Here is a 13,748-nt window from a genome sequence, read left to right on the forward strand (position 1 = left end):
TCTCTTCTCACAATTCAAGTTCCTAGAATCAACCCACCCGTGCCTGCAACATGGCTTCTTCCCAGAGGTCGCAATCAGGTACCCGATACCCGTACCCTACCCGTACCCGGCTGGGTACGGCCGGGTACGGGTACCCGTTTGCGACCCTGGTGCGGCCGGGTACGGGTAAGGAATCAAAACCCGTTTGCGACCTCTGTGGCGTACCCAGAGAACGGTGGACGATAGACAGCCCCGCTGATGTGTTTTTGGGTTGTACGTTGGTTCAATTTGATATCGCGTTAGTGGTACGTATGTATCCTTGCACCGTACGCCGCCAACCGTGCTAATTGGAGGTGCAGGGGAAGGACAAATTAATTACAGAAAGCAAGATCTAGATTTAAAAGTGCATAGCTCCAGTTGCTTCCTAATCTCGGAAGGAATAGCGTTTCCAGGTGGCTGCAGAAGCGCATCTGAAAGTGCGAGTGCTACAATCCAATATTGCGTGTGTGTGCTGCACTTAGGGCCTGGCATGCCTGTGGATAACGGCACGTCCATGTGGGGCAAGGGGGTGAGCGGTGGGCCCTCTTGGGGAGAGGGGCGTGACGGCGGGATGGGCCACGCTGGGCCGTCTCGCTGGGCCAACACCCCAGCAGCCGCATCGATTCCGAACCGCTCCGGTGAGTCTCTTTTCCCAGTTTTGATTGCACTGCAGCATGGAATTGTCGTGGGGGAGTATACCATGTCCCGTGTAGAGTCGTTGATTTCCTGCTCAAGCCCGCATTGAGACGGTGTTCATCTTCAGTCTACTGTTCTGAACCAGTGGTGAGGACAAGTCTGCATTTACAACCAACAACCACTGAACCCCCAGTATCCTTCAGATAGCGAGCCACTCACGCTGCCACTGCGCCACCTGGTCCTGTGTATGATAAGAATTTATTATTTTTTGGATAGCATCGTTTATGCACATCGCATCTCACAATCGCTGAGAAACCACAGACAAGATGGCAGGCAGCGAGATGGTGAGCCGGTGCTAACAAATTGCCCGAGTTCTGCAGTTTGCTATATATTAATATGTTTTCAGCCGATTAATGAGTATCCATGTGGTAGGAAACCGAAGCACCCAAATAAAAACGAATGCGTGCGAGGGTATAACAACACTCTATCCCGCACAGAAGGGGACATGTGATACAAGTCCGCACTTTGCTGCACCGCCTTCTCCTGGCAAGCCAGGGTATGGCACCTCTTGATGCCCACGGGAAGCAGTTTCACAACATTTCTGTGATCCACCAACACTTGCGCAACTTTCACAGTGCTGCGTTGCAGATGTGTGCCAGCACTGTCCACCTTTTTATTATTTTTTCGGCACTCGGTAAAGAAGAAGGCTACCCACCCTGGTTAACAACGACCATCCCCATAAATTTAACTCGATGCATACAAACTACGAACGTGGCAATGATCAACCCTTACTGACTGGTAAGCAACCGCTTGCTCCTTGTGCCCACAGACAACTGCCACTGCAGGGGGGGGGAGTTGCGCTGTACTGTAAAGCGCTCTGAGAGGGTGCTATATAAAGAAAATAACTTGAAGTGTGAGATGGTGCTGACCAATTGCAATGAATTATAACCCCTCGTCGTAATTTCGCCGGCAGGTAAAGGCATGTCGGACAGGTGGGCCGCTGGTGGAGGAGGGCACCTCGAGAACGGTGGCACAGGCGGCGGCGGCGGTGGCGGCGGGGCACGCCCCGGCTGGCGTCAGCTGTGTGGCGGCGACGATGACGCGATGGCTGACGACGGAGGTGATGACGAGGACGAGGAGGAGGTGGGAGAGCCCGGCGGCTGGAACGCCTGCGCCACTGCGTCGCAGGACAGCGCCTCCTCCCACGGCTCGGCCGGAGGGTGGGGGCGTGGGGGCCGACGGGGCCCAGCAGGCCCACCGGGCCCACATAAGGTGGGTCCCCACCCGCGGCCCCCTTGTGCCTTCCCTCCATATCCAGCTCCCGTTCCTTCTCCGCTCCCCCCCGCCCGCCACCTCCCTCCCCCACCCCCTTCCCACCCCTCTCTTCGGTCTACCGCTACACAGTGGTTGATCTTCGTGTCAAACGTTACCAATGTCACGAATCGTAATTGATTTTCAGGTTCATCTTGGCGTTTTAGTTGTGCAATGTGTGTCATGTGATCTAATCCAAAAACAAAAATCCGATGATGAATCTCTCCATCCTGTCCCTTGGTTTCATACCAGACCACAATACCAGTCACAAGCGTTGTCCAAAACCTTGAGGGGGGCCAGGCTCCCCCAAAGTGAAACGCTCTTAAATGACTACCCGGCGGTGCACAGCATTAACAGCAGCCTTGCAGAGACTAAAATCGGCTCCAGGAATGTTGCTGGCCACACCGCCCACTCGTGTTATGTGCTGACCTTGAAAGATTCTCGTTAGCAGTGGCAGTCTATAAGACGATGCACACGTGACCTGTGTGTGTGCACGTTGCGTGCGTGTGTCTGTGTGTGTCTGTGTGTGTCTGTGTGTGTCTGTGTGTGCGTGTAGTGTAGCGGTTAGCGCGCTGCGCTATTAAGCTGACGACCCGGGTTCGATTCCCGCTCACGGCTAACACCAGTGACGATTATCTGAACCGGTCTTGGGCCTCCCCTAGGTCGGCTCAGCCTGAAACGAGTACCTGGTGCGGTGTGTAAATATCGCCACTGGGGAGACAAAGGCGGTCGGGCGTGGTGCTAGCCACCCACCCCCTCGTTCGTGTACCGTTCCGGCCTTCATAGGTGCTCGCTAACAGCACTTGCCCCTACAGTCTGTTAAGGCTATACAGGGGATCTTTATCTTTGTGTGTGCGTGTCTGTGTGTGCGTGTGTGCGCTATCTCAGGGAATGGGAAAAGTGCCAAACAGGCAGGAGGAGCTGATATGCAGACTTCTCAAGCAGCTCACAGACATGGGCTTTGCAGTAAGTAAGCGGGTACCTACGTTATTTCTCACAATTGCAGCGAGACCCACCAAGGCCTTCGCGAGAGATTTTCATTTATTTTCGCAGCTCGGGAGAGGAATTGATGCGTCTCTCTTCGGGGACGGCACCCGAGAAGTTGTGCTTTTTGAAGCTTCAGAGCGGCTCGGCAGCCTCTTAATTGCGGTACCCAGAGATACTGAAAGCCGGGTGACCGCTACCCATCGGGTTCGACGAGCCTCTCAAGCGTGGGGAACTTCTGACCTGCACACCAAACAAACCGTGTCAAATGTTATTTTCATTCCCGTGCAACTCGCACTCATCGCAGGACATTATGCAGAGTGTTCTCTCATCACTCTGGGTGCGTAAGAGGCTTACTTACCAAAGGGAACACCGTGAGCAATTTTGCGGGTTGTAATCTGCGAGCCGCAAACTCGCGATGCTTTGGTCGTCCCGCGAGAGGGAGAGGAGCTCGCGCCCACTGCTTGCGCCCCCCCCCCTCCCCCCACCGACTCTCGTTCCCTTCTCCGATCCCCCACAGCGCGAGGTGGCCGAGGAAGCGCTGAGAGGCAGCAACCTCAACGTAGATCTTGCTCTTGGTGAGTGGGTTGGCGGATGCCACGTGCGGAGCTCGCTTCTCTGCGTCCATTGAAAGCCGCCAAGTGGTCGCGTCCGTTACGTTCGAAAGATGATTTTTCTTTGAATGTTAGTCTTTACAACTTTCACTATTTTTTAATCCTTTATATTAAGTTCGCTTGCTTGCGCGCTTACGACCGTGCAAATCTTTCGGTCGTTTTTTAACCCACTTCCCCTGATCCAATCGAGCTGACATTTTGCACACATACTCGTTGTGCGTGACAATTTATTTTCGTGAAAATTTTTTCCATAACTTTACACTTTTTAGGAATTTTTTTTTTATATTTAATTACCAATTGCTCAATGGTGGCAGGCAATCATCTGACCCATAGGTGGCAGCCATCTCAAGCCAGAGGACGAGAGGGCTCTAGCCGCCACACATATAAAGGATTTATAGTGAAAAACTTAGTTTTTACGGGTTAATTTTTTGTTGAACATGAAAAACTGAATTATCACCATCTGAACAAACGTACAAAACGTTTTGCGGCGTGACGCCGTAGTTTGGGGGGGGGGCACAATCGAGATAAAAAATATTATTGTGGGAAAACATCTATTTTAAAAATACTTCTGTAACACCCTGTGTAACTTAAACGTTCAGAACGTGTCGACGGAGTGACTTCATGTTTGTTGACAACCTTATTAGAGACCCTAAAATAAATATTAACCTTAAGTGTAATAAAGCAATAGATTTTTTTCAGCAAGCCAGGGTTGTTGGGCATGAAGGTCACGTTTCCGTTGTAAAAGCTGGTTCAACATTAACCGTGTTTCACAAGACCATTGAATTTGTTTTCGTGTTCACTTTCTGTAGAAAAGAGTGTCCTTGGTGCTGAATAAAGCACAGCTATTTTAAGTACAGACTGTCCATTACATCGGTTTAGTTGAGTTTTTTAATATACATTAATCGTATTCTAAAAAAAACACGAAATATTTTAAACACGTCAATATAACCGCTTGTTTGTCTCCAGTCCATAAATGTTTTTGCGGCAGAGTTGAACAATTTTTAAGTGCTCATTTCTGTTATTTATGGTATTACCATGTCGCCTTGCATGCAGGCCGTGTGTGTAATTACTGTCACAACGGTGGAAATGCCATCCAGAGGTCACCGTTGGGTTAGATCCTCCCGGCACGGCAGTTGAAACAACAGACAATGTTATTAAATCCACCGCCTGCCTCTGTCCACGCATCAGTTTTAACTGGGTACGCCCCAGTGGTTTGTCGATCGGCATGTGAGTAGTCCCACCTCTGTCAAGAAATCTAGCCAGTGTGGAAAAGTAGACCAACTGGCCTCTGGGGGGTGGGGGGGCGGGGGGCTCTAGGGTTAGTTGGCAGTGACGTGAGCAAGCAGTTATAACGGGGGTGCATGTTCATCTGTTACCTAAAGTTGCTTTTCTTTTGTGTGAACGGGACGAACAAACAAAGGAATACTGCAAAAGGCCGAACTGGACAGACGTTCTCTGGACTACAGCAGCCTGCTGTGCCGGAATCAAGTGCAGCGAGACTCCTCCACAGACCGCGCCCCGTATTTCGACAAGGTGCGTGCCCCCCCACGTCTTCTGCAATGCCGATCGACCGTGATCCCAGCGGTAGCGCGTTCGTTGCTTGTTGGCAGAGGTTCCCGGTTTGACTCCGGCAGGCCGCCCTGGTTATTGCGCGCTGCCTGCTTCACAGTGGTCGTTAAAATCACGCCACGCCTTGTGGATCACAGCAGCCTCACTCCACGCCACAATTACAAATGAAGGCGAGAGATGGAAGCAATTCCGGACTGCGGCCGACATCAATAATAAACATCTCATACAGGAATTCTAGATTCGAAGCTTTCGTGACTGCAAGGATTCATATTCTTAGGTTTTTACCTACGTGACTTTACCGAAAAAACCTAAGAATATCTCATACAGGACCCTACCATCGAACCTCCCGGTTTCTCCTGGTCGACCATCAACCAAATCGGGACCGGGCACAGCCGATGCGGCCACCTTGACGCGCAAATGGCACGTCAAAGATTCGGCGGCCTGCGTGTGCGACCACAAATCTCAAGCCACTGACCACATTGTAAACATCTGCTGCCTTTCACTCCTTTAAAGGAGGAATGGTCGAGATCCACTCCGCTTCTGAACAGACAATTGAGTGGATAACAAATCTAAAATTACATAGTTAATCTGCTGCTATTAATCCATACAAAGAAAAAAAATAGTCGTTAGAGGATCACCAGACGTCATTTGCTCGCGTCATGATCCATATTCGCCAAAATTAGAAAAATAACCACCGCAGGCTACTCTCAATTGGTACATCACCTCGCAATCATCACTCCCCTACTGGCAGACTTTTAATGCCTGTGTGGCACTCCAGGTTCTGAGTCACTGTGTGCTGCACAGGGGGGGGACCACTATCACCAGGATGCCCTTCCGAGTGTTTTACTTGAGATGTGATGCGAGTCGCTTATCGCTTGCAATTTATCATTAGATCACACACGTGTACGCTGTAGCTTTTTACGGAAAAGGGGGTCCTAACAAACAACAGCCGAGTGTCTGGCAGGGAATATAATTTCAGAAGGAAAAAAATCTACACGGAAATATGAAACATTTCCAGACTGTGAAAATAAATCTGAAGTGTGTTCCCATGGTGGACACTGCCCATGGTGGATACTGGTAGCACATGCCACCACAGATCGTACCGACCAACCCTCCTCGGCTCCTGGGTTAACATCCCCCACCATCTCTCTGATCAACTTAATCAGTAGGAGGCCAAAGGTCGTTTGTGAGGGTCGTGGGGGGGTGGTGTTGTAAAGGTGCGGAGTGAAACTCTGCCCTTTGTCCCATCACACGCAACTTTATCTTACCACAGCAATTTGTTATTTTCTTGCGTGGAGGAAAAAAAAGGACTACACGTTTGCTGTGAGAGTTGCACCAGCTTGACAGTTAACATCTTTACCGAAAAAACTTTACTTGACTTTACCGAAAAAAAACAAAGAGTAGTTAACATCTTGCCACGGGGGTGACATTTCAACCCCCTCGCCTGGTTTTCAGGATGTCTTAGGTTCGATCCCGACCTTGACGCCTGTATATTTGGAGTTTGCGTGTCTCTCTCCCTTTGGTTGTGTGGCATTTTCTCTGGGTCCTCCGGTTTTTCCCTCCACGTTTAGAAATATGTGTTTAGAGCATTTGGCCGCTCTAAATTTCTGACGCGTTAAGCCACTTTGTTGAGCTGTCATTTGTGGCCAGGTCGCTTCTGAAAATGACCTTACCTTGTAAAATATCGTTGTTTTTTTTTACCGCATACGACCGATTTTAAAAAAGACGCACGCCGAGAATATTGACTACTGAGGGCTGCGTCTCTTGCGCCCCCACCGCCAACGAGAGTATTTAAAACCTCGCTAATGAGAAGGGTGACTTGAAATGTACGGTGGAGCACGCGACGTGACACTCCCGTACGCTTTAACGAACCGTGGTAGCGCAGTGACGTCAGCGGATTGGCAATGTGCAGCACGCGCCGCTTAAAGTCGGCACTTTGCAAAGACCGATTTGCCCTCCCCTTGCCGCTTCTCACTGCTGCTTTCCCTGCAGAGCCGAGCACATTTCGCTTTTTTTCGATTTAAAGCTTTCGTGACTGCAGGGATTAATCTTCTTGGTTATTTCGGTAAAGTCACGTAGAATGTAAATAATAAAATAGTAAAAATAAAACATACTAAAATAATTCTCACGACGTTTCGGCCACAACACAAGTAGCCGTCCTCAGGTGGAGAACAGGTCTGTCGAGACAGCGTCTGAAATGTCTCCTCGACAGACCTGTTCTCCACCTGAGGACGGCTGCTTGCGTTGTGGCCGAAACGTCGTGAGAATTATTTTATTATGTTTTATTTTTATTATTTTATTATTTACATTCTACGTGACTTTACCGAAAGAACCAAGAAGACACATTTCGCTTGTTTCTCACACCCCTCACCGCCTCTGCCACCAATTTGCCTTAGCCGACACAACTCGCCATTAAATTTGACTCGAGCATGGCTGGCTTAATTTTTTTTCTCCCTTCCTCCTTTCTGTCCTCCCTGTTTTTGTTCTTTCATTGTTTTCTTTTAAATGTTTTTTTACATACCTCTTGCTTTCGACGTGCTTTGCGGGGTGTGAATTTTTACTTGTCTCTGTTCTTGGGTGGTGCTTTTTCTTTTGGACTGAGGGGGGCCCTCCCCTCCGCCCCCCCACCTCCTCGTCCCCTCGGCTTTTCTGCTTTGGCGGGCACCCCCACCACCTCCGCCCCCTCGCTCCGTCCACCCCCCCCCCTTCCTCGCCCCCCCCCCCCACCTTGCTCGCTTGCAGCTCACACTGTCGCTGGGTAGCCAGGACTCAGGGCTCGCAGACGAGCCTCCTGGTTCTCCGTGCCCGCCCTCCCCGCCCACAAAGCTTTGCTTTGCTGCTGCGGGCGCTGCTCAAGGTCCCCGGCCCACCCCTCCCCATAACCCCAGCCCAGCCTCCCAGCAGGTGAGTAAGTGAGAGAACAGGGCCAGTTGTAAGTGAGAACAGGGCCACGTGCTGCCCGGCTGGGGCAGGAGAGACGATGCAACATCGATTCGACCGTCGTACCCTTTGCTTCCCCCCACTGCCTTCCTCCTCTGCTATTCATTGTGTGTGCCCTCTTGCCTCCGGGGTGCCACAGTGCCGACTTTTGACTTGCTAGCTCCCCTCTCCCCCCATGCGCTTTCGGGTTGTTCCCCGTTTTGTTCGGCACAATTCGCGATGCTTCGCTCCATGTGCTTCTCCAAGAACTGTAATGGGCAGCTCCACTTCATAGTCGAGGCTGAAGAGTGGACCGGCTTGGTTCACTTTGTGAAAAAATACGTTAAAAAAAAACCTCCCAGGACATGGAGAGAAACGTTCGACATGGCGAGGAACGTTGTTGTTGTACATCGCACAACACCCGGTTACAGTTTGACCCCCCCCCCCCTTACGGAGGATTTGGACTATCAACTTTCTGATGTTGCGTTAAGCGCTCGAACCACGGTGCTGCTGGACTGGATATCAAAGCGAAGTTGTTTCTAGCACGTTTAATATTTTTGTTCTTTATTTTAAAAGTGAGACCTTGTGTTTCAGGCATCCTAGTTTTTGTTAAACATTGTAGCATTTGAGTCGAACTGACTCCCTACAGTTTAATCTGAATCGCCATCAGCTGTGACGTTGATTGGTGTAACCAGAGCAAGCTTTGACCTGGATGACCAAACTGACAAAAGCTAAAGAATTTAAATAACTCGCAGCAATGAAGCAGATACAAATCAAACCAAAAAAAAAAACCTGTCGCCAGAAATATCAGAAATATTGTACAAAGTGAATCAATTGTAAATAATAAATCCCTCTAGCGCAAGTTGGCTCGAGCAGATACATTTTTTTGACCGATGCAAGTCCTGTTAATCCATTAATTTACGAGCAGCGGTGGAAGGCTGAAGAGATATTCGCCGATGAGATTTGTTTTATTTGTAAAACTTTTTTTTTTAATTAAGAGCCGAGTGACACCGCAGGGGAACGACCGATGCGTCAAAAGGCACGCGTTCGCCTCATTTCATATCATAGATGAGTACGCGGCTTTAGAATTCACTCGTAGGAACATGCGCGGCAACTGTTCATTACATTGGTCGGGGTTAGCGACTTACAATTCCCGTCCTCGATAAGCGCATCTCGAATTTACATAGGCACATCGCAACCTCCCCCCACCCCCTTTCATCGCGATCGGACGATTTATCACGTTTCAAGGTCACAATTCGGTTCATGGATATATTCATTTATTCATCCCGTTTTGTATCATCGGGTTTCTTTGTATTTTTCCTTCCCGCCTTCGTTTTTGTTGGCCTTAAATGTAACGTTAACCTTGTAATTTGCTTCTAATGAACGTAAATAATTGATTCTCGCAGGCGGGGTCTTCATGCACGCGCCGCAACCGCGAGCATGTGGCACCGACGAGTGCGTCGTTACATGCATACTAATGCTGCAGGTGGTAGGCTGTGCACATCAGGGCTGTTCCCACAGTCCGCCCGTCACCGCCGGGATATGGTGTGTTTAGTCTCTTAAACAATTAACTGACCCAACGCAATTTTACGTGCGCGTGTAGAGCGCTTATTGGGCATGCACGTTGACGAGTAAAGAAAAAAAAGGAGTAACTTATAATAAGCATTGACCGCCTTCGCTCTCCAGCGATGTATTAAAAGATAACGGCATTAATCGGTGGCGGCGTGGCTATCAAGTGTGCAGGCAGTGCAATTGCACCAGCGTCCACAGGCCAGGCCAGAGAAGCCCAGATGCCCAGCTTCTGAGGGGTGGGGGAGGCGATTCGGGGGGGGGGGGGAGATGAGAATAGAACGGGGAGCCCCAATTCTCTCCCTGCACCAGGGCTCATGCCACCACGCGCCACTACACCACCGGCAGCAATCGATGTACCGTTGCCTCTACAGAGCGCTGTGGTCACGTGCCTGAAGGTCACTTTAAACTTGTTTTTCTCATTAGCAAAGCTTCAATCTCACGTCGGCAGAGCCTAGGATTTACAGCCCAAGCAAGTGCTTGTATACAACAAAGGCATTTTATTTGGGGTGGGGGTGGGATTGCAGCTTCCTTTTAAAACGGTCGCGCATTCCACTGCGAATATATTTTGCTTGCATTGCTGTAGAGGTGTAACGATTGATTGATTAATATCGATCCGCACACTCCCGACACCTGCGTGTGTAATCACGTAAGCTAGCCGCAATTATTTCCACATCATCTATTTTATTACCCCCATATACACATATATATATCCATACTCGCACCAAAAGCAGTTGCACGTTTATGTCGGTTATTATAATTATAGTGGGCAATGATTACACCACTGCGATGACACGCTCTGCACGGGGGGCAGGGCTGATGAGGGGGGTGGGCAGCCAGTGAGTCCTGGTCAGAGGTCGCAATCGGGTACCCGATACCCGGCCGGGTACAGGTACGGGTACCCGATTGCGACCCTGGTGCGACCGGGTATGGGTAGACCGTGAGTCACTGGTGAGTAACCGTTTGTCACTCATTTCCCAACGTCTTGTCTCTTCTCACAATTCAAGTTCCTAGAATCAACCCACCCGCGCCTGCAACATGGCTTCATCCCAGAGGTCGCAATCGGGTACCCGTAACCTCCCCGATACCCGGCCAGGTACGGGTAGCCGGGTATCGGGTAGGGTACGGGTACCCGTTTTCGACCTTGGTACGGCCGGGTACGGGTAAGGAATCAAAACCCATTTGCGACCTCTGGTGCACCGTGGAGGAGAGATAGCACGTCCCGTTGTGGCTAGTCGACGACTTGCCCGGAAGGATTTGCAGGCGGGGTCGACGCTAAATACAGTGTTCGTGTTTTTCCCCCCCCCCACCTTCCCCCGTTGCTTGCCGTGCAGAATGGCAACCCCAGCCTGTTGGGCAGGAACCTGCATCACCAGCCCTCCGGCCACCAGCAGCTGCCCTCGCCAGGCCAGCCCTTCCCATTGTCGCCCTCGGGCCTTCGCTCACAAGTGCCTCCTCACTTCCTCACCCCTCAGGTGAAGAAGGGGGGGAGTGGCTCATTGACCCGGCCCCTCGACTCGATGTCTGCGAGGGGAAAAAGAGGATTCGCAGCTCGTCGGGATTCTTCCGGGATAAATAAAATGAATAGAGATTCTGATGCTCTAAAATATTCTGCTTCCGTCAGTTTTGGATGTATATGTTTACGTAACGTTGAACTTGTTTCACACCGTACGTAGCCAACCGTGCTCATCGGAGGCGCGGATATTTGTCCTTTCCCATACGTTTTTCTTTATTGCCAATCGTCAGGCGGGCAGCGGGAAGGGGGAGGTGGGGCGGGTAAAGATTAAAAAGTGACTCTGGCCACTGAAGTTGAGGTTTTGTGTGAATCTTCTTGGTTCTTTCGGTAAAGTCACGTAGAAGGAAAATAATAAAATAATTAAAATAAAACACAATAAAATAATTCTCACGACGTTTCGGCCACAACGCAAGCAGCCGTCTTCAGGTGGAGAACAGATCTGTCAAGTAGACAAGTGTCAAGTAGACAGTCTGAAATTTTTCAGACTGTCTACTTGACAGACCTGTTCTCCACCTGAAGACGGCTGCTTGCGTTGTGGCCGAAACGTCGTGAGAATTATTTTATTATGTTTTATTATTTCCCTTCTACGTGACTTTACCGAAAGAACCAAGAAGATGAATCCTTGCAGTCACGAAAGCTTTAAATCGAAAGTTCCGTGTGAACTTTGTTAAAAAAAAATTTTTAAGTGCCCTAAACTGAATTGAATCTGAAAACAGATTCGGATTTGTCCCGTTCCTAGCTCTTGTACAAACCAGTTGGTGCGGCTGATGAAATCCAGCTTAGCGAGTTGGATCTCGACTTCTCTCTTGGGCACGTGGTGGCTTTCAGCAAGTCTTTTGGTCTGTCCATGTCGATGATGCAGAGTTTGCCCCAAGCTTGCAAATTTAAATGAAACGGGTGCAGTTGGGGGCCTCCCTTGCCACGCTGCCAGTGGGGATTCGAGCCACCGGGCGTTTATATTAGCACGTAAATTTACTTAATTTATGTATGTGGGGCACAACCGTTAACGTTAAAATTAATACCATTAAGCGATGTTTTATCATTTAGATTTTTGTCCACCTTCAATAATTTGCCCTGTAAATTGTGTTATATACTGCAATTCGTTAATAAAGTTATTACCTTGAAAAATAAATAAATTAAAATCAATATATTAGCTGAAGATGGAATGATGTCCTTTAAGGAAAATGATGGGGAGTTTTTTTGTTATTAAAGAAAACGGATATATTGGGTCAACGTACCCCTGAATTAGCCCGATATATTGAAGACACTGCAACATATGGCGCTTTCTACTCTTTTTTCCGGTAAAGTCACGTAGGTAAAAAAATCAAACAAATGAAAAAAACTAAATTAAATTGTGATCTAAATTAGATTGTGATTTAATTTAGTTGTTTTCATTTATTTTATTAGATTTTTTACCCACATGACTTCACCGAAAACAAAAAAAAAGAGTGAAATCCTTGCAAGTCACGAAAGCTTCAAATCTAGAATATGGCGCTTTGGCTGTTTTCAGGTGGCCCCTGCACAGCTGCTGCAGTACGCAGCAAAGGCTGGCGCCCTCAACCCTGCGTTGCTGCTGCAGCATCCCCTGGCTAACCCACAGATGGCTGTGTTCAGCCAGCTGGCCCAAGCACAGCTACAGCTGGTGAGTCCATCATCACCACGGCTGCCACCCCACCGATATCGACGCTCGCATTGCCGCCACCATCATAATCTCAACGTCACCCGTAACCATCATCACCCTCGCAAATATCAACACTGGCGTTGCCATCATCGCTGCTGCCAATGATAATACCAGCATGGCCGGCACCAATATCGACGCTAACACAGCCACCACCACAATGTCAACACCAGCATAGCCACCACCAGCATAGCCACCACCATTGCCAAGCCACAATCACCACCAACGTCAACAATAATATAACTATCATTATCACCACCACCACTGCCAACATGAATACCAGCATAGACGCCATTGACAACATAAACACCATCACAGCCACTGCCACCAACATAGCCACTATCACCACCACCGCTAATATCACTATAATACCGCCACCACCATTTCGCAACAACGACAACTGTTTTGTTGCCGGATTAAAGGGGAAAAACCTATTCTCATATTTTGGTACTGGCAAAGGAGGTCCCATGATGTAGATGCTCACCACCGAGCTCTCATTACTCTGACAGTGCGTTGTCTTTGGGCTGTACACCTTTTGGCTTCCTCTGGTTTAACACCATTTGAGACGAGGCTCAAAAGAAAGCTGTCTCTGGTGTGGACCAATCAGTTTCAAAGACAATGCATATAATATCAGTGTTTTTTTATTGCATTTCGACTACAAGTATTGTGGTTAATGTAGACATGATTCCTTGTAAAATGTTTCAGTTTGGTGTTTTAACATCTTAACACCTGTATTGTTGCCAGAAAAAAAGGGGAAAATCCTATTCTCAACTGTGGTTTCTTGAAATGCTCATTCTCACACATCGGTCACGTATTTGTACACGTACAGCCCTCTTTGTCAATCCACTGCTGCATGAGCACGCTGCCTACGCCGCGCGGGTCGTGGGACCTATTTGACCATACTTCACCACTGACCAGTGCGGATTGATAGAGG

At 49.1% G+C, this 13,748-nt stretch overlaps 1 protein-coding gene across 7 annotated transcripts in view; it reads left to right on the forward strand.

Annotated features, from left to right (window-relative positions):
• LOC144730278 (uncharacterized) overlaps positions 1-13,748 on the forward strand; it is a 70,636-nt gene that overhangs the window by 37,660 nt on the left and 19,228 nt on the right. For 4 of the 7 annotated variants that reach the window (XM_078610956.1, XM_078610960.1, XM_078610962.1 and 1 more), the window contains 7 exons: positions 501-656; positions 1,628-1,926; positions 2,854-2,931; positions 3,470-3,526; positions 4,968-5,096; positions 10,955-11,095; positions 12,647-12,778. In XM_078610956.1, the coding sequence (XP_078467082.1) occupies positions 501-656; positions 1,628-1,926; positions 2,854-2,931; positions 3,470-3,526; positions 4,968-5,096; positions 10,955-11,095; positions 12,647-12,778 (992 nt within the window). Of the gene's footprint in view, positions 1-500; positions 657-1,627; positions 1,927-2,853; positions 2,932-3,469; positions 3,528-4,967; positions 5,097-10,954; positions 11,096-12,646; positions 12,779-13,748 lie in introns of all 7 variants that reach the window. The other 3 variants (XM_078610958.1, XM_078610961.1, XM_078610959.1) reach the window with 3 other exon arrangements.

This window comes from Lampetra planeri, chromosome 35 (genome assembly GCF_965212315.1).
Source record: "Lampetra planeri chromosome 35, kcLamPlan1.2.h2, whole genome shotgun sequence".
NCBI classification, from domain to species: Eukaryota; Metazoa; Chordata; class Hyperoartia; order Petromyzontiformes; family Petromyzontidae; genus Lampetra; species Lampetra planeri.